Here is a 20,446-nt window from a genome sequence, read left to right as displayed (position 1 = left end):
GTGGTAAAAAGTGATATTGTCAACTAAAATGTCCAGTTGATAAATATGATGAACACGTCCAACCGTTGTATTCAGCTCCCAGAAGAGCCCAAAAGTAGTTTTTCAAAGTATCTTACCAAATGTCCTTATTGTAAACCCCCGGAAGGTGGGGGGAGGGGGGAACTTTCTTGTGAAGGGGACAGGGGTGCTTATTGTCTTGCTTAGGGTTGCAAATTATAGAGTTGGTGAAGACGGAAAAAAATTCGGCAAGCGCGAAACAGAAGAATTCGGAGAGCAAAGCGATCGGGGCGGGGACTTCGTTCGGGCTCACTGGGAGCCTGTTCGCAGGCTAAGTCTCATTGAAAAGCGTTCAAGACAGACAGACTGTCCAAGTTTTTACGCACCTAAGTATCTTCCAGCGTTGCATTCGCAATTGATACTGTGGGGGTTGTTCAAATCGATCTAGAAAGCATCCGATGACAGTGACGAGAGCAATGACAAATCTTACTCTTGCACAGGTGGCGACAAGGCTCCTTAAAGTTACTTAGCTCTTATTTGGGTGTCTGGGTTACGTTGGTATCGTTTAGGTGTCAAATAAAGCTTGACCCATGTTCCAATTACTGTCCTTTGGTGGATTAACTCAATTTTTCTAAGAAACATCCCTACTCCTTCCACATGGGAGCACCCCGAGTTATATACATTTCAAACATAATTTTCAGAACGATGCCAATCTATTTACAGCTTTCATTGATAAAAGAGACATCTCATGACAGGATCACCATTTCATTTTTCTTCAAGAATAAATAAGCTTTCATTTTCTTAGTAGTTCTTTAGTCTTTTCTTCTAGGAGTATATCAGTATCAGTACAAAACTGGTCTGTAAGCTGTTCAACCTGTGAAAAAAAGATGAGAATGAATGAAAATCTCACGAAGTTTCAAAATGCTTAGAGGCTTACTTGACTGTTCCTCGTAAGGGGGAACAAGAAATGTCTGAAATAATGTTACAGAGAAGTACATGTGTAGACAGACCAACTTAATTTTAGACAACTTACAACTTTTAACTCCGTAGAGAATGATTAAAGCACTGTGAGAGCTTTGTTAAATCCTGGAGAAGGGTTTATTTCTGTAAAAGACCTTTTCAAAGAGAAGGGGGCAGCAAGTGCATATAAAATGTAGATGGAAAACCTGATGAATGTTTTACAGGAAAACTGAAAACATGTTCAGCCAAGGGCATCAGGAAAGACCCACTCAAAAATACGATATCCGCCATTAACATCGCTGGTATTAAAACTTATTAACATTATAAATTTTTAGTTGTTACCATTTTCTCCACCATCTTGGCATCATCTTGTGATTTTCCCTTCTTGTTCTTCCTAATGTCCGACATGCCTTTCTGCCTTATTTTTCGAAGGCTTTGTTTGTATTGTTCACATGTTGATTTTGCCAGCTTTACTAAGTTCTCGCGATATTCCTGAGTTACCCTGCAAAAGAAAAGATGTTCTTGTTGTGGCATGTTTGGATTTAAGACGGAATTCACCAGAAGTTCGAGTAACAAGTGGACAAAAACTTTGTACCAAGATTATTTATAGGCTCGATAACCAGCCGCTGTTCGGGAAAAGAGCCCGCGCTCCTCCCCCGAACTCTCTTCTCGGGGAGGAACGTAGACACGATTTAGCGGCGGAAATCGAGCCTAGATTATTTACATCGTATTGCAAACTTCACTATGACAGTTTTAAATATCTTCTCAAAAAAAATCATTTCTAGCAAAACCAAACGTCAAAAACAAATGTTGAACTTCGCATGCATCACTTGAAAGTATTGGTGAAATGAAACTGATGATGAAATTTTACCTGTGTTTGCACAATTTCTCTGAACTTTGAAATTTGTTTTCTCTCGTTCCCAAGGGAAATTGTTTTCGGTGTTATTTCAGGCAACTATTTATATCTTAAGCTTTAAGAAAATGTAAAAAGGACTGTAAAATACTTAAAATTATTCTGGTACCAGATTTTTGTCCACTAAGAAATGAAATTGCTTGATTTTCTATCGGATTTTGTCGTAATGCTTTACATGGGAAAAGAAATCACAGGTGTTGTAGGAGGAGAACAGGAATCAGAGGACTGCAAAATGTGTCGGAAGATTGGGGAAGGTGTAGTAGCCATGAAAAAGGTGTGGGAAAAAGGGGAAGGCATGGCAAAAAGGAAAAGAAAGGAAAGGTATTGGGTGAATTAGAAAATGGGTGAGTAGTCAGGGAGAGAGTAAGAGGGAGGGTGTAAAATACTTAGAAAGAAAGGAAAGACATAAAAGTAAAGGTAAGGATTGAAAGAGAGAGAAGAAACAGGCATGGAGACTAGAGGAAGGCATCAACAAGGGGACAAAGTATGGAAGAAAGGAAGAGAAAAAGTAAAGGGCAACTAGAGGGGGGAGGTGAAGGTGAGTAAAGGTGTAGAAGGAGGGTAAGATGAAGATGGGGAACATCTCTTGGAGGTGGAATATATAAGAGCTTCAAAGACCGGGACATCAAAGGTATAGTTGGACTGACTGTATAAAACAAAGGTGCTGTAGAGCAAGTCTTACTTGGGGATGGGTATAGATATCAGATCACCATCCAGAGTTGGCTCCAAGTTTGTGTTCCAACTTTTAATTGCCTGAGCAGCTTGAGATACCAGCTAAAACAGAAAAATAGAATGGAAATAATTAAAATTAACATGTTCAATGTTTGGTTTTTTATCCTTGCATGCTGATCTTACAATAATATCAACTAATGGGTAAAGGCAGCACTGTGTATGCTTTGGTTCACATTTACTGAGCTCTACACATAAATAAATTATTGTGAATTTCCAAGAAATATCCAAACCCACCCCAAGTTACTGGAATATCTGAGAGGAGAGGCAAAGTGGAATTTCTAGCCTGCGAGCAGGCTCTTTGCAGGGGAAGAGAGAAGCTTCCCCTCTCCTCCGGGGTTTCAAATATTTTTGCGCAGTAGATCCTTGCCAAAATGTTAATAGTGTTACAACAAGAAAATAAAAAGAAAGGGGGCGAGTTTTTCTATCATTCCTACTAGCATTCTCCCTTCCCAGGCTCTTCTTATCATTTCCTATCCCTCAGGTCTATTCAAAATCCGTACATGTAATATTTTTCTTTATTACGTCTGTTTTGAAATCACTGGTGATCCTTGAAATCTGATTGGCTCACAGCAGTGAGATTTAATCATGAACTGCTTTTTTTTGTTCTAAATCGCATCTTTTTGAGTTGTTTTTTTGTAAAAAAAAATACCTCTTAGTCTGCATGTCGGGTATGTTATGGACAGGTCAATGGATGAGTGAGTGAGTAAGTGAGTGAGAGATGTATGTATGTCACACCAATCAGATTGGATCTACTATAAACAGCCAATGAAATATCCTGGTTGTAAAGGTAAACAGTATGTGAGAAGATTTGATTCTGATAGAGTTCAGAACGTCCATAATATTACTTATTCTTCTATAAAAGAGGAGGAAGTATTCATATATTGGGTTTACTTCGACATTTTCTGTGGGTTAGGCTGAGGATTTTAGTTACGAACGAGATGAGCCTTAAGGTTTGAAACAGTTCATGAGTTAGTAGTATGCAAATGAAACAAGATATTTTCATTTTTAGTTACAAAGGTAACTTGATACTTTTGTTTTTTCACAAGGAGTAAATTCAATTAGAGGTCACGAATTGTCGCTTCTAGTTCTTAGGACATGTTTTAGAGGAGACGAGACTATTTAGATTTGAAACAGTTCTAACATTTACAATAGTAAGTGCGGGTAACAATTGTTTTGTTCTTGTTGCCTGCAAATATAACGAGATATTTTTATTTTTTAGTTACAAAAGGTAATATGACACTCTTGTTTTTCACAAGGGAGTAAATTCAATTGGAGCTGACGAATCACCACCACTCTTTCCCACAAGATGTTTGCTATCTTTAGTAACAAATGGTAACTTAACACTTTTGTTTTTTATATGGGAGTAAATTCACTTAGAGCTGACAAGTTATCGGCTATTGTTTTCAGGATATTAAACAAAAAAGAGGCTTTCATTTCTGGACAGTTTTTACGTCTCTGCAGTAGCAGTTTAAAAGTTTTATTTGATGACATTCATTTCAGTCTGATATTTTTAAAGGTAAAAAGTATGAAAACTGTTCAAATGTTCTTTAAGAACTGCGTGGCACCAAGTCAAAGTGCAATTTAATTAAATCAGACTCTCAATGTGTCAGAGAGGTTTTTTGTCTCTTTCTTTCTATTTTTGGTGAAGTTGTGTTGTGTTGTGTTGTGTAAAAAGGGTAAACTTATGACTTGTATAAAATGCAAAAAAGTCTCTTAATTGACTTGAGTATTCTGGAGCAAAAATTCCTCTTGGGGGTTGGAAGGGCTATGTGATCGGTGAGTGAGGGAGTTATGCATGTGCTCGTGTCACACCAATCACAGTGCGGGTTATATCAAAGAACGAATCAAATTGCCTGTCAGAAAATAAGATGGTATCTACATTAATCTAGAGACGTGTCAGATTACTGTAGTTTGTTCAGTCAAACATTTTTGCGTTCGACGAAGTGGAACGCAAACCTAATTTTGACCTGTGGCTTTCCAGGGTTGGTTTCCCTGTGCACAGTTATAGGCTGAAAAACCCACATTCCTGTAAGGACACCAAAATGGCCACCCCGCTTGATTTTTGCAGGGTCATGTCACTGCCAGTAAACTGGTACTGTTTAATACCAAGACATGTGATAAGACATGTGGCGAACATGCGAGTATGTGAGCAGGCCATATGACTTCGTCTTTCCGATGGATCTTTCTTTGACTTCTTTCCGTTCAGTTGCCGTACACTTCGCTATTATGTGCTCTCAGCATTAGATTTTGGCGAAATTAAACGCTTTGATGGTAGCATTTATCGAAATCTGAGGGAATTGTCTTGTCTATTAACATGACTTGGCTTTGGGATCATAACCGTGGGAACAGCTACATTTTGATTACATTTGTTGATTAGTTCCAGTCGTGACAGATAGCTCAGTCTTTATCCGGTCAAAATTTTATTGTTTGGAATCGGTGAAAAAGTACTTTGAAGGCAAGATCCATAAGACTACTTTATTCATCAGGGGAAATACTCAAATAAGTCGCACGGAGTTTGTTTACGATGAACGACCACGCGAAATGAGCATGCGATTGCAAATGCTAGCTTAGAAAAATGTACATAATTTAAATATTCTATGAAACTTGAGAGTCTACAGAAACTGGCGGCGTCACGCAATGTATCAACAAATCGTGACCTCTTCTCTAGCATGGACTTTGACACTATGCATATCTATATCTGACTGTGAAACCTAGGATGCTGCTGAAAAATGTTGATTTTAGCAACAGACAAAGGTTGAAAGTCAGCTAGTGAAATCATTTATTTACGGTATTATATATATTAAAGTGAGAGCGTTGAACGCACTTTCATAATCTCTGATCACTACTAGTATGGCTTACTATTAAGCTATCTTACCATGACCGATGTAACATTGCATGTACATCACAAATTCCCAGTTTCTTTCTTGCTGTACATCGCAACCAAAAAAACTTGTCAAATTAACCAAATCATTACTGTAAACAGTTCCATGAATGCTCCATCTCCGACACTTCATGCAAAATTAACTCTTGCACACCTTGCGTGCCTATGTTTCTGTTTTGTATGCAAAATGAGATGTAAAAGCATTTTGGGTTCTGCTTTTTTAGCAAACCAGCTACTGGTTCAACAAAATAATGGTACTATGTTTAGGCAGTTAAATTGTGGAATTTCAAAATGGATGTAAAAAAAGTGGGAATTGGCCCTCGTGTTACGCGGTTTAACATAACATCACATCACATCACATCACATCGCATCACATCATGACACATCACATCACATCACATCACAACACAAGACAACATAACACAAAACTACAGTACATAACAGAACAGAACAGAACATAATTGTCATGTATGCATCATCGTTAACCACCTTGTCACCTTGTAAAGTTCAAAAGGCATGATAGGTAAAAAAAAGCATGAGGTTGTAACAACATGGTGTAGTGTCTGTCATGTACATAACAATAATGTGTTATTCAAGATACAATAATAAAAACAGATAAAATACATCTTAAAAAGAAAGAAACAGACGTTAGAAAAATTACTTCATGTAATTGGCTGAGAACAGGCAAATCTAACATTATTTTTATTAGGCTTCTTGTTGTTTCTCGGGTACATACATGTACATAATAAATACATAATTGTATGAAAGTTTGAACAGTACACGACATGTGATATTTGTCAATGACTAAATTAAGGCTCATTATTACATTTGTAACTTTGAAATCTTATCATAAGCCAAGGTTGAATATTTTTATAGAAACTATGAAGTATAAATATTTAGCTCTTATTAACCGAGCAGGAGGTCTGTATGGGAGAATCTTGACCTCAGTCGTGTGTACAGACCTCACTGGGTTTAGTCTGTACACACAACTGAGGTCAAGATTCTCCCATACAGACCAACTAAGCTTGTTTAATAAGACGTTAATTATATGGCACAAACAAGAACAATTGAATCCTTTTAATGTAACGGGTTTGTACTAACTGACATTTTGCTTGCGAATGGTGATAAGCTGAATTTAATTCTGCCAAAGTCTGCTCATGCTCTTTACTTTTTTTTCCCCATCAGGTCTTTTGGCACTTCCATAAAATAAATATTGTTAGATCAAAATAGTCAATGATTTTGCATTTTAGTTTGCAACTTTTTCGCCACAAAACATTTAATACTGGTCTAAATGCCGGTCTAGATGGAAAATCTAGACTGCTTTCAATATCGATTTCAGCCAATCAAATTCGTGAATTTGGTAGTTCCCAGTCCTTGAGAGACAGAGCCATATAATAACATTTATCATTAGCACAGTTATTGTCATTAAACTTGTTCTCATTACTTGTACTTTTGACAAATTTGAACTAAAGTTGCAAAGACAAATAAAATGCTGAACACTATACACATAGGATTTAAAAGGTTGGCAATAAAATATTGACGTACCTCAGGTGAATCTCTCAAGTCTATAACAAACATGCTATCGTTAAGTTTGATTTGTGCCACTTGACTTAGTGGAAACATTTCCTTGCCATTCTGTGATTGCACCTTGAGCTTGTCTAATACATCTGAAAAAAATATTACCTGTAAAATAATATAGCCATAATTTTTGTTTCATTATTCCAAATAAACACGTTCAATATTACATTGGATGCAAACCACATAATTCGAGTAAACATGACCCCCCGAGATTAGCTCAGCTATCTGCGGGCATGTTATAATTGTAATTTTAATTTGAAAACAAAATAAAATGTATGTATGTAAAAATGTATGTATGATTCATTCTAGCCTGCGAACAGGCTCCCAGTGAGCCCGAACGAAGCGAGGGAGCCTGTAGACATTCTACTGATGCTGCTGTTCTATGATACCAGCTCCTGTTATCATGATATGATTGGTTAAATCGCTGATTGTTGACATCTTTGAGATGAACATTTGACAGATCTTTGTAAAATTATATGACTCCAACGGTTGGTTACAATAGTGCATTTGCCGTTCTCCTTTAAGTTTCGGTCTCTCAACCTTTCATTACTTCACAAGTGATTCTGAAGGGTACTTAATGCTCTGTTACAAGCAGGAATTTTAAGTAGAAGCTAGTGGAGTGGAGTCATTTGGTGGTGCTATAGCAATTTTTTTAGAGGTCAAAGGCATGGTTTCCGGACTTTCCACTGTTATCTGCTTGTCGCTTCGCAGAGTTTGACACCACTATCATGTGCTTATAATTTCTTTAGGCTCATTTCAGTATTGCAAAATATGTTTTAAGCTCTCTAAGTATTGGCTCTGGAGGGAAAAAGTGTTTGAAACATTCTGTGCACATGTTGCTTACTTGCACTCTATATTATGACGCCCGGCCCAGCTATTTGATTAGTTCGATTAGAGCTGTTTGCAAGTACCAAAAATGTAGCTTCTTGATAGGTCTAATTACCTCATTGACTGATTTGTTACAGGCTTATCACCAAGGGCGGATAGGCACATCAAAAACAAAGTCCACAGGCTCCCCTGTCCCTGTCCTGATCGCTTCGCTCTCCAAATTCTTCTGTTTCATGCTTGCCTAAATTTTTTTCTGTCCTCGCCAGAAGCCTGTTCGCAGGCTAGATTCATTCATCTAATAAGTCTATTCTACGTTGGTGGATTGAATGCTACGTTCACTATGGGGACACTAATACCAAATTATTCAAAATAGGGGAGCTTATTAAACAACAGCACTATAAGGGGGAGCACTAACTACATGTAGAAAAGTGGCACTTATCAAAGAAGGGCACTGAACTGAATCATTATGGAATACACAGTAATAAAATTTCAGATATTTGGAGAAAAGTTAGCTAGAATTTGAGACGACAATGAAGTGACATTCACAAAATGCTAAATTTTGTCTTGCTTAAAAAAATAGCACACAGTGAGAACAACACCCTAAAATGAGGAAGCTACATGAATGCACATGTACAGCTTTGAGAAGAGGCTGGGAATGAGAAGAAAGGGAAGAAGAAGAAGTTAACTGGTCAACAAAACACTTGATGACTGGCCCCATAGGAAACTGTGAATTTGGTTTCCTCTCAACCTCAATGTTCCACTTGGCTTTGTCTCGGGGAACAGTGAGGGTCTCAGGGAAACAAAACTCACTGTTTCCCTTGGGGCCAGTCATTAAGTGCTTATTAAACAACAGAAAACTACTGGATGCTAGAAATTGAAAATTGCTACTGATAATAGATGTGTCATCAAAGAATTCTTACAATGTAGATTGCCTGTCTTTTGGCTTGTATCTGTAAAAATGTGTTCTCCATTGACAAGAGGCAGTGCATAAATCCTGTTTCTTTCACACCTGACTTGGTGACATTTATTTGTTACATTATGGGGTTGATTTGATGTTTGGGCTTACGCAAACATTCATAATATGAAAATGATCTCCTTATATCAAGGTTTGTTATATTGATGTTCTGTTCTGTTACATACATTTACCTGCGACTTTGGTTGGACTGACAGACTTGCTTATAATACAGAAGTTTGTTAAAACTATTAAGTTTCCACTATAAAGTCTCACCATTTAATTGAAGGCTACATTATAGAGTTAAGGTAAAAAGGTAAAGTCTGCATACTGGTCAAGTGGCCCACCAGGCTGGAGCTTATCCAGGTTTCTGTAGCATGAAGCAAGTAGGAGTATTTCTACTCCCCCTGGATGGAATGCTAGTCCATCGCAGGGTTACCCCCTGGATAAGTTCGTCAGTAACCATTTAAACATCCTGGCTGGAGAGAGGCGCTTTGAGAGTAAAGTGTCTTGCCCAAGAACACAACACAGTGTTCCCGGCCAGGGCTCAAACCCAGACCGCTCGATTCGGAAACGAGCATACTAACCATGAGGCCACTGCGCCTCCCTGCATGATAGAGGTTTTACTTTAAACATAGCACATAATTACGATATCTCTACATCTCAGTGGATAATTAAAACTCACTTGGTTGAATGCTGACTGTTAGTTTGTCTTTGAATTCAAGCTGGAGGCTGCCCACTGTCTTTTGCATGGTAGCTTTTAATTTTTCCAAATCTACCAGCCCTTCTGCTAAATCATGGTCAATTGCAACATTTGGGGATTTAGCCTTCTTTCCTACAAGAAAAGCAGGATTAATATTGCTGTAGTGAAGTAAGGAAGACTGTAAGTATTAAAGGAAAAAGTAATGTCCTTTGAGAGGAATTGTCTAGCAACATGTATATCTGCATTCAATTAAGACTGCAACTTAGAGAAGTACATTGAGAAGCTGAATGTTTCTTGCACTGTTGGAGCATTGGTGGTCTTTAAGTTCCCAACTGTTTAATATACAACTCAACCACCACGAGAAGCAAGTTTACTAATTCCTTTGCAATATGTTCAAGGAGGTTGCTAAATAAAGTTTGTTCTGGATACCAGAGGGGAAAAGACAACGGGGAAGGCCAATAATAACTTGGAGAAGGTCATCAAAGAATAGTTCAGTTTCAACAAATCATTTGTTTTTCACTAAGCTGGCATTTACATACTGCATAGTTAGCTGATACAAATATTTAGGTACCCTATCAGGAAGGATCACACTGGAACACAATGCAAACAGAGGCAATTAAGGATCGAAAACCTCAAAAACCCTACCCTATCCCATGGCACATACCTATATAGTCTATATATGGGAGTACCCCCCGAGTTATACTAAAGTAACTCAAGCCTCGAAAAACTTGTTATTGATTTTCAACACCAGTGCTACAAAAATTCAAGAGTTCAGAATCAAAAGTTTGATTTAGTTCGATTGTCCAATCATTTTTGTGTGAGTTCGATTTGGTTCGATTGCCGAACTCAGTCGAACTCAATAGGCCCTTTGCAGCTGGGGTCACATGACCAAATTTTTCCTAGAAAATTTTTATATTATGGGCTATAACTTAAAGAATGCCAGAAATGGAAAGAGCGCATCGAAAATACCAAAATGGCCAAGTTTGAGGCCCCTGGAATTAAAGAGAAAGTTTGTACGACAGTTTGAATTTTCGGAAAATTTAGAGGATTTGTATGGAAAATGTTGCTGGAGAGCAAGGTCTTACTCTCCAACAACGTTTTCCATACAAATCTTTTTACTGTTTTAAAAATTCAGACCGTCGTAAAATCTCATACTTTAATGATGGGGGCCTCAAACTTGGCCATTTTGATATTTTCGACATGCTTTTCCCCTTTCTGGCATTCGTTAAGTTATAGCCCATAATTTTGTGAAAACTAGGTCACGTGACGGCTTAGCTGCAAAGGGCCTATTCATGGATTGAGTTCGATTTAGTTCGATTGAAATACAGTTCGATTGGGTTCGATTGACTACGCCGGGATTAAGATAACATAATGTAGGATCAATGCAGGATTGCACCCCATCCCCATCATCCCGAGGGTTACCATTGACGTGAATGCACGTGAAAGCATGTGCGCGCAATCATCAAGCCCTTACCTTTCTTTGTGGCATAAAATCGAGCCAAAGCTAGCCTCGCATACGTTGTCCTTGTTGTGCTCGCACCTAGTGTCGCTGAAAGTCGCGAAAAAACTGAGGAATTCATTTATTTCCAGTGGTTTTCCAGCGTATTTTGGATAACAATTGTCGAAAATTTGATGATTTACAGCCAGACTACAGGTCAGCGGTAAATTTGTCCTGGAAGTAACTACTTCATATATTTCCAACGCGCATGTTTTCCGCCATTTTGAATTTTGTAATGATTATCATATGATTTAGTCGCGTGTTACATGTAATTATGCTGGGCGTTGTGCAACTCTTTTTGTAGCCACCTTAATCTTTTTCGTCAAATGCGTCGTTTTTAGAATGGTAGGTAGTCAGAATGCTACAGACGATGGAGATCAAGGGGATACCGAGCATTCTGAGGTGAAAAATTTGCCTGTCGAGGGACCAGGAGCGACAAAAGTTGTCAACGCTCAAATTTTAGCTAGAGGCTACACGAAAGGTTTGCTCTTACATAATCAATTCTGGCTTAATAAAAAGTTCTTCAAGTTGGTTTGGCCACGGGATAGGTTTATCTAAATATAATCTCGTTAAATCAGTGGCCTTAACGTTGAATATCGATTAATAATTCCAATTTTTTTTACAGCTTGAATTTAACGCTTGTATGTAAGAGTTAATTTAAAATTGTTTAATACCGTTCGTTTAGCCTCCAAGTCGATTAGCCCCAAGCCGGCCCCCAACCAGAAAGTCGATTGGCCCCCAATGAAGCTTAAAAACGAGAAATAGACAGTGTTTTTGACTTCTGGTTAGGTGCTAAACGGTTAGGGGCTAATTGCCTTGGGGACTAAACGACTGGATACCATATATTTCATTGATAATCCAACTACAGCGAATACCGTCCAAATAGCAGTACAAATATACAGTGATATTGTACAGTTATTTGTACAGTAGAAAACCTGTTTGCTGTAGAGGTCAGCACACGCACACAAAACTGTCACACTCTCCCTCTTTTATTAATAAATTTATTGACTGCAGCAGTTTTATAATAAATCGCTCAATAGATGTTTTGGTGTGTAGTATCGCTTTATATTTTTACTTGTTGTTTGTATTTTGACTCGCCCTATGGGCTTGTCAAAATGTGGCACAACTTGTAAAAATGTGGCACAACTCGTAAAAATATACAGCGATACTACACACCAAAACATCTAATAAGATATATATATATATATATATATATATATATATATATATAAATATATGGGCTATGTGTGTTTTCTGTGTGGGTGTACATGCACTGTGGTTCATCTTCTCATCACTTGGGGTCAAAGCCTACCCTTTTTTTTTCTGAGTAAACCTGGACAATCAGATGCTTGATGCTACCATCTAGGTGCTACTAGCAGATTGATAGTACTCTTAGTCTTTTTTTTTTTTTCTTTATTTTAATTTTCAGGCAAAAGACGTCTGGAAACCTTTAGTGTAACATTGTATGTCATTCTGTCAAGCATTGTTCTGTTCTTCCTGTGTAAGAATTTTAAGTTCAGTGAAATCAGAACAATCATATTTGCGGTTGGTGAGTAGCATGAGAACTTCTTGACAAAACTGAGGGTTTACTTAAAGTATTTTCACAAAATTATTTAACATATTCCATGACTGTCTTGATAAAATATTGATTCTGAGTAGAGCAATGATTAATATAAAATAGTGATTACCATGAAGTAATGTAAATAAGGAAAATATTAAAAAAAAGTCTAATGTAATTTATACTAAGTCATAACTTTGTTTTGCAAAAAAAATACCTAATTATGTAACAACATGTATTCTACATGTATAAATGAGTAGGTAGTGATAGACAGGGATGTGCAGGGAACCTCACCATTTCTGTGCTGCACCTCATAGGGTTTAATAATATGGTAAATTGAGCCTGCTTTAGCTTATAGGGCAAGATTCTAGCACCCTTACTGGTCTGACAGGCTGTTTTTGGAGTACTTGTAGCTGGTTGTCGGGGTTATTTCATCTGATAACAAGGATCTGGAGCTCTTCAAGAGCTTCAACTGACCAATAAGGTGACAAGAAAAAAAGCAAGATTCTGTTTTGCTTATATTTGTTAGGATTTGCTATTGTTTTCTCCTCAAGCAGGACTATTATTTTTTATTCTCAGTTACTGGTGCTCTTGCTGCTGATTTTTTGTCTGGTCTGGTTCACTGGGGAGCTGACACATGGGGATCAGTAGATATCCCTATCTTTGGCAAGGCCTTTATCCGTCCATTCCGAGAACACCATGTGGACCCCACAGCCATCACAAGACACGATTTGATTGAAACCAATGGTGACAACTGCATGTTAACCTTGCCTGCGTTATCTTATATGGCTTACAGATATTTCACACTGGACCAAGATGCCATAGAAGTGTCTTACAAAATGGACTGTTTTGTGTTTTCCTTGGCAGTTTTTGTCACCCTTACCAACCAGATCCACAAGTGGTCTCACACATACTTTGGTCTACCATTGTGGGTTCAAAAGCTTCAGGACTGGCATATAATCCTACCACGAAAGCATCACCGCATTCACCATGTCTCTCCTCACGAGACCTATTTCTGCATTACGACAGGGTGGTTGAACTATCCACTTGAAGTGATCAAATTCTGGCCATGTTTAGAGTGGCTGATTGAGAAAACAACAGGGGTTAAACCTAGATCTGATGACCTCAAGTGGGCAGGGAAATCCAAGTAATGAGACAAAGGATACTTCATCAACTTCCAGTGGTCCAGTAAGAGCAACTTCCTCCACAAAAACAGTACTTTTACAGGTCCACGTACAAGCAAATGACATACGGTATGCATATGAGGTAGCTTGTGAAATATGTAACAAGACTTTATGTCTTGCAAGTTGGGAAATTAAAATTACTAGCTAGCGTGTTTTGTCAGATGTATATACCTAATGGAGATTTTAATAAATGAAATTATAAATCAAAGGCGATGACACACATGTTTTACTTCAAAATGAAACCCCTCAAATTTTGGATGCATTTGATTTCACACAAAAACCTTTCCCAAAGGTTTTTGCCATCCAAAATTTTTAATGTCCCAAAAATTTAAAGGGTTGAAACTGAGCATTTGCAAGTTGACATTGTGCAGCAGTAAATTAGAATAGAAATTGTGTAGAATAGAATAGTAAGTTGTGTATTTTATTAGTCATGTATTATAGTTAAGTACATGTATATTTAAGTTTTTAGTTAGTTTTATATGTACTTTTGATGTCACAAGTTTCAATGGTGTTTGTATGGAATATTAATGTGAAAAGTAAAAGAAGAGCTTCCAAAATTTATTTGTTTAACAGTTTATGTCCTTGGTTTCTTCCATGCTACAGTTAGCCTGCATAGCAAGCGTTGCCGTGCGAAGAGCTTTTCCGCTTTCTGGCTGTGCTTGAATTGGAGCAAGAGCAAAAAATTGACGAAGCAGGGGGTGGTGAAGCGAGGAGGGAACGCTTCCCTACAAACCCCTCGATTTTGAAAAACCAGTATGCCCACAAATACGGCTCCCAATTGGTGCAGTGCGGCCATCTTGATTGAAAATTCCCTCCCTTGCCTCACCACCAACTGCTTTGCTGAGTTTTTGCTCTCACTCTAATTTACACACGGCCAGAATGCGGAAAAGCTCTTCGTACAGGAACGCTTGCTATGCAGGCCGTACTTCAGTGTGTACTCACTGTGGTTGGTGTGGACATCAACAGAATTGTCAGTGATGAAACCAATACCTGCATTTCAAATGACTTGTTACACAAAGCAAAGACATTAAAATATCCTTTAGTGCTCTGTGAGGCTCATAATTAATGCAAGAAATTCTCAGTTTTGCAACTTAACACGTTCTATTTGTTAAGTTGGGCTTCTGATCGGTTTATGTCCCTCATTTTGAACACCTTTATTTAACTTATTGAAGACAAGTTCCCAGTACTGTATTTTCGAAAATTTAGTTTGAATATTTTCAAATGAAAAAAAACTCAGTCGGAAAATTGTCTGTTCAAATTGAAGCATCCAAAATTAAGTCTGTCCAAAGTTTATGGGGTTTGATGTAAGATTGTGTGACCGAAAATTATTTTAGCTGATTCATATAAAATTGGTTTTTCTGGGTGAAGTGGTACACCACAGTGTTGTTATAAATGCCTACCAACGATCTCTTACAGACTGTCATTTGGTTGAGCAGTGTAACTGATTCTGGTGCAGAGTAACCTAAATGGTGCAAGTAGGGGTGACAAATGGTAAAATCCAAACTTGGCCAGACTCCAAGACCATTGTTTAAAAATTTGAGCCTGAGACTTGCATGATTGTAGACTCCAAAATCAGAAAAATATGAGACTTTGTGACTTGTTACAAAATATTCCAAGATTCTAAGATTGGTTCAAAAGTTTCCTAGACCCACAATAATAATTATTTTCTAGTTATGATTGGCCACCCCTACCAGTCAGCCAGAGTTTACAATAATTATTGTTACAGATGTTAATATTATATATTTTGATGTTATATATTACTTTGTTTGAGATCAACATCAATTTTGTTTTTGTCTGCTGTAGCAAAGTCTCCATGATGCTGTTTTAAGTTGCATGTGGGCTATAATATTATACTAGGGTTCACGTAATTTCTGTTTTGAGAGGTACTAGTGCCTGAAATTTTACTAAGGTGTACGAGAGATTTTACTTGTGTAACAATAATTATTATTGTATATTTACAGACTTTTCAGAATAGAAATTATCCAGAAAAATCATGTCTCATGACCTTATTAGTTATCAAAATGTTTTGTATTTTCTTTAGAGGAGATATAAAGTATTGTTTTAACTTAAACAAAGACAGATTTGTTCTAACTCAACAATTTTCTGAAAATAATTCATTGATTATTGGAAACCAGCGAGGTATATATTTGAAATAGTGTTGGTATACTGTGTGGTTTGGAGGGAAGTAATAAAGTATAATTTATTCTATTTGGTATGCTGTTAGTGAAAGTATGGAAAATGTAGGGAAATAAACTTTATAAAACTATTTTGTCTAATGCTGTCAGATTTTTGGGTGGAGGTTGTGATGTGTGACTTGTAAAAGCTAGAGTTTTGTTGTTACAGAAAGAGTAATGAAAAAACCTGGTCATTGAAGTTGAAACCTGTAGATTCCCTACAAAGCAAACCAATAGCCAAAACCATGGTACGTCTACCAAGTGATTTTAGAGGTCTGTTGTCCAATATTATTTACAAAAACCCACAGTGAAAAACTGATGTGTTCTCTTACAAAGTCCCCTCATTTAAAATGCTGATCTAATATAACATTGACTAAAAAATTGCTTAACTCATTAAAATCACCAGTCAAACCAGACAACTTTGTCACCATTAACTTAGAAAGAATTGACATGTTTTGGATTCAGCATGATTAAAATAACTAATTTATAAACGATTTGAGTAAAAATACAGTGTTCTATTACTTTAGGGACGAAAAAGAATTCTGGATAAACTTTTGAAGGCAATGAGATTCATGTTGTGTGACACAATTTTGGAGATGCAACTTTGCGTGACAGAGTTCCATGTGACAGCTACTTTGCTGTAAGCCTTGGAAGAAAATTAATTCAGAAAAGAGAATTTAAGTGGAATAGAGCGAGAAAGGAGATATGAACTAGTTTAACTTTGATAAAGGAATGGAAAAACCTTGACTTTTCTCACGATTCTTTTTCCACTTCACGATGCGTAGTATTTTACAATCCGCATACACGACGTACCTTCGGGAAACCCAACGCTTGCATAGAGAGCTGGACGTCGAAGGTAATTTAAAAAGAGCACCTTTTTGTTTTGTTCTCTGTTAACCTTAGAGTTCTTTGCCATTTATTTTAATTTCCAGTACAAACTTATGCAATTTATTTAAGTCGGCGACCCTTGATTTAACGCGCATATACTAACACCTCGAGGTTCATTGACCCGGCCTTCTTAGGTCTACGGGATCGAGTTGCTGAAGTGGCTGACTGTTATTCTTATGCTTAGCCCTTTATTGATCGGAATTAACTGAATTTCTTATGGCTGTGCGTCTTTTGATTCACCTGGAAAGATGTACTGTTAGCTTATAAGGGTGATCAAGGGTTTCAGGAGTTTTCAATGAGCTTTCAGTTAGCGGGAATTTAACGTACAAGGTAGCTGCTAGCATCCCCGGGGGCGGGGGAGTGCGGCCCACTTCCCAAAACCCTTACCCTATTTATGACCGAAATCTGCGATATTCCCTACCCTATTTATGACATGAGCGTAAATTAGAAACCCTATTTATGACCTGACCCTTAAATCAAAACCCTGTTTCAGACCTGCGCTACAATTAGTTCCCTAGTTCAGACCAATGTTATATTACCGCAAACATAATTTGTGAAGGGCTTTTGTTGATTTTCTTTTCGGCAATGACGAAAAAGTGGCTTCTTCTTAAAAACACCCATACCAAGGCTAGAGTGCAAAACCCATACCCTATTTATGACCAAAATGGCTAAAATCAGCTAAAATTGATACCCTATTTATGACCAAAACAGCTGAAAAACCATACCCTTTGGGGCCGCACATACCTATATATCCCATATAAGGGAGTATCCCCTCCCCCGGGCTAGCATCATAATTTATGTTTTATCCTATTCAACCTTAAACTAATACACATATGAAAACATCTAAATAGGTTTGTATTTATTGGTTATGCATACACGCATTATTCCAGAATAACTCTCTCCTGCAGTACAATGAGATACAAATCAAACAGGAAAAAAAAAAATCTAGGAGGGACTCTGAGGGCCAAATTTTTGATAACGTGTGGTATTTTTCTTGAAACCTGGGTCCTGTTTCAGACCTAACTATGTGAGTTTTGTTCAGTTATTTCTGACGTGAACCAGAGGTCAATGCCTAATTTCAGACCTTTAAAATTATGCACCAATCAGTGTTCAGCCCGAGGGAAGGGGGACAAAAAAAGTCAACCCCCCCCCCCCCACATTACAACATGATTGGTTAAAAGTATCAAAATTCAACTCCCTAGGTCAAAGAAAACTCATGAATAAGACACAGATAAGCATTGACACAACAAAATTAATATACTTATTATATAATTGAGAAAATTATTTCATTGTGATTGGCTGAGAGCAGCTAGGCCAATTTATCGTTGATTTTTAATTTGCACTGGAGTACAAATCAACAGGTGTGCTTTTGTGATTTTCTCAGTTGTATAGTAAATGAGTAAATATTATCATATGAAAGCTCAAGCAGTAAGTTAAGGATTTATACTGCTTGTGATACTTGAAAATTCTTTCAAATTACACACAAGTTTAGACTAAAAGTATGGATGGCCTGAGTAAAAGGATGAATAAATAACTTTACTTTCCCTTCTTTGACTCTACTACTCCCACTGACTTCTGAATATTATTTACAAGATAGTTGATGGTTCATTACCAGACTCCCTTAGTGCTTCAAGATGATGACCATTCAAATTCCCTACCCTAGGGACCAGGCATACAATCAAAATCCCTGCCCAGGGGACAGACCTCACAATCAAATTCCTGTGGGTAGCCTAACCCCCATAAATGGGGGTATGCATAAATGGGGGTACACATAAATGGGGTATGACTGGCCCATCATATCTCTTTTGCATGCATGGGGACCTATCTGTTTGATTGGGTATATTTTTTCAAAAGAGTTCTTGTCTTGGTAGGGAACATTGAGGGAAAGTTTTTAAAAAAATCATTCTCCAACTTTTTTTTCTGATAAATCACCGTTTTGTGTTTTGTTTTCCCTACATGTATTTTTCAAGATAACAATTACATCAATTTTCTTACGTAGGGCTTGGCATGTAATGTATCAAAATCCTGAGAGAAAGAAGAGTTCTTTGCGGTAATCATTTCGAGTTAATAATTTGCTGTTTCCTTCTCTTCTTGCCAGCATGATGTTTAGAATATAATCTGTATTAAAAGTGTCGAAGTTACTGACTTACAGGAGTGGAGGGATGTGGCGACTTGGGGCCCTGAAGTCACAGAGCAGTTTACTGTGGGATGTTTTACCCAAACCCGCCATCTTTACAAGGTGATTGATCTGCATGTTCATTGTTTTAACCTTAAGGTTAGTTATACTCTAATTTACACAGAAAATATCTAAAAACTTAATATTGAACATTAAATTTATTATTTGGGCTGAAGAATTTATGCTGGACACAAGAATGTAGGTCAACATATTTTTCAAAGCAAACAAAAAGAAATGAAAAAAAAGTGTTATACACTCTTGCATAATTCCAATTGTGATTCAAAATTATAAAAATTTACAAAAGATACTGTACACTTACATTCTCACTTTGACATCACAGCCCGACTAATCCCAGTTTCCAAACCCTGTGATTTGTGATCCAACCTGAAGTGAAATCTCATGCTTTTAGATGGCTAAAACACAATTAGTTAAGACACAAAAGAGACGCATGAGTTTGGGGCAAAAATACAATTTAATAAAGAAAACCAAGGCAATGAATAGAAACCAGGGAGGGTAGGGAGGGTAAAACTAGCAAGGATAGGCAGCGAATGACCTTTGAGATGACGCTAAACTTGATATGACCAAGGAGAAACCTGATGCGAGTGCCAAGAGACAAAGCCACGCAAGGGAGGTGTCCCTAATTAAGCATTTTGATAAGGCCAAAACAACCAAATGAAGAAAAAACAATATCCAAGTTTTTATTTCCCATATCATAATCTCATGTAGATTCCATCAAGTGAATAAATAAACTTCTGTCATACACACTGTGGTTTAAAGCTGTTTTCCAGTATCTTTCATCAGATAATTGAACTCAGACTTACAGACTTAAATTGTGAAGGACTCATCCTTAGCAAAGCATGTATTTCCTTCTTTCTTGAATCAGAACAGGACAGCTGTTGTTTCCTTCCAGTGCCTATGGAAACAAGCAGACAACATTCAAGAACTACCATGATAGGCACCTAACATCTGACTTGGCATTACCTACAGAGGCTCAGGTAATAGTTTGCGGCGGGGGGATAGTTGGCTGTTCTGTAGCATACCACCTTGCCAAACTGGGATGGAAAGATGTGCTGCTTTTGGAACAAGGAAAGTAAGTTGAATTCCAGGTAATGAAGGAGGCAGCTATTATTATAAAGTGCGAGCAGTCACCCACTCCTTTTTCTGACTGCGGAGTGGAGGTCCAAACTGAAAAAACAAAACCTTTGTGAGGGGGGAGGCATGGATATTTTCTAGACCAACATATTGGACCTTTTTGCACACTTAAGGGCAAGGTGAAATGACTCAGCGTTTGTTTCATAGGTGCACCTCATTCTAAAATCAGATGTGGTAAGGTGTTGTTAGTCACTTCTTGCGGTATTGGTTAATTTAAGCAATGGTGATCCATTATAATGTCTAGAAGTCTTGGATATATTTTAACTTGTTTC

General features: G+C 37.5%; 3 protein-coding genes across 6 annotated transcripts in view; 2 read left to right on the top strand and 1 right to left on the bottom strand.

Moving 5' to 3' along the window:
• Window positions 1–691: 691 nt before the first annotated feature.
• LOC110061693 (uncharacterized) lies at window positions 692–11,223 on the bottom strand. Its single transcript, XM_089298404.1, has 6 exons — window positions 11,019–11,223; window positions 9,527–9,676; window positions 7,029–7,150; window positions 2,553–2,644; window positions 1,300–1,459; window positions 692–871 (listed from the first exon to the last, which is right to left on the bottom strand). Exons 1-6 carry the CDS (start codon window positions 11,122–11,124, stop codon window positions 791–793), a joined length of 711 nt encoding a protein of 236 aa, XP_089154530.1. The 5' UTR covers window positions 11,125–11,223; the 3' UTR covers window positions 692–790.
• A 29-nt stretch (window positions 11,224–11,252) lies between these two features.
• LOC110061692 (plasmanylethanolamine desaturase 1-like) lies at window positions 11,253–16,050 on the top strand. Its single transcript, XM_020768540.2, has 3 exons — window positions 11,253–11,523; window positions 12,472–12,591; window positions 13,180–16,050. Exons 1-3 carry the CDS (start codon window positions 11,385–11,387, stop codon window positions 13,749–13,751), a joined length of 831 nt encoding a protein of 276 aa, XP_020624199.2. The 5' UTR covers window positions 11,253–11,384; the 3' UTR covers window positions 13,752–16,050.
• Window positions 16,051–16,123: 73 nt separating this feature from the next.
• The window catches only part of LOC110068209 (pyruvate dehydrogenase phosphatase regulatory subunit, mitochondrial-like), a 46,642-nt gene continuing 42,319 nt past the window's right edge, over window positions 16,124–20,446 (top strand). For 2 of the 4 annotated variants that reach the window (XM_089298402.1, XM_089298400.1), the window contains exons 1-3: window positions 16,124–16,814; window positions 18,945–19,085; window positions 19,906–20,112. In XM_089298402.1, coding sequence (XP_089154528.1) covers window positions 19,009–19,085; window positions 19,906–20,112 — 284 coding nt within the window. In that variant the 5' untranslated portion in view covers window positions 16,124–16,814; window positions 18,945–19,008. Of the gene's footprint in view, window positions 16,815–18,944; window positions 19,086–19,905; window positions 20,113–20,446 lie in introns of those variants that run through there. The other 2 variants (XM_089298401.1, XM_089298403.1) reach the window with 2 other exon arrangements.

The sequence above is a fragment of the Orbicella faveolata genome, unplaced genomic scaffold (genome assembly GCF_042242905.1).
Source record: "Orbicella faveolata isolate gen_17 unplaced genomic scaffold, um_ofav_v1 contig_3, whole genome shotgun sequence".
NCBI lineage: Eukaryota > Metazoa > Cnidaria > Anthozoa > Scleractinia > Merulinidae > Orbicella > Orbicella faveolata.
The sequence above is the reverse complement of the archived record's forward strand: the minus strand, read 5'-3'. Positions and strand labels throughout refer to the sequence as shown.

Excerpts from the sequence above, each read along its gene's own strand:
- LOC110061693 (XM_089298404.1), bottom strand. The coding sequence starts at position 11,124 with ATGAATTCCTCAGTTTTTTCGCGACTTTCAGCGACACTAGGTGCGAGC. Across the intron at positions 1,460-2,552 it reads ATATCTATACCCATCCCCAA|GGTAACTCAGGAATATCGCG; the intron begins GTAAGACTTGCT and ends TTTCTTTTGCAG. Across the intron at positions 872-1,299 it reads CCAAGATGGTGGAGAAAATG|GTTGAACAGCTTACAGACCA; the intron begins GTAACAACTAAA and ends TTTTTTTCACAG.
- LOC110061692 (XM_020768540.2), top strand. The coding sequence starts at position 11,385 with ATGGTAGGTAGTCAGAATGCTACAGACGATGGAGATCAAGGGGATACC. Across the intron at positions 11,524-12,471 it reads AGCTAGAGGCTACACGAAAG|GCAAAAGACGTCTGGAAACC; the intron begins GTTTGCTCTTAC and ends TTTAATTTTCAG. Across the intron at positions 12,592-13,179 it reads AACAATCATATTTGCGGTTG|TTACTGGTGCTCTTGCTGCT; the intron begins GTGAGTAGCATG and ends TTTTATTCTCAG.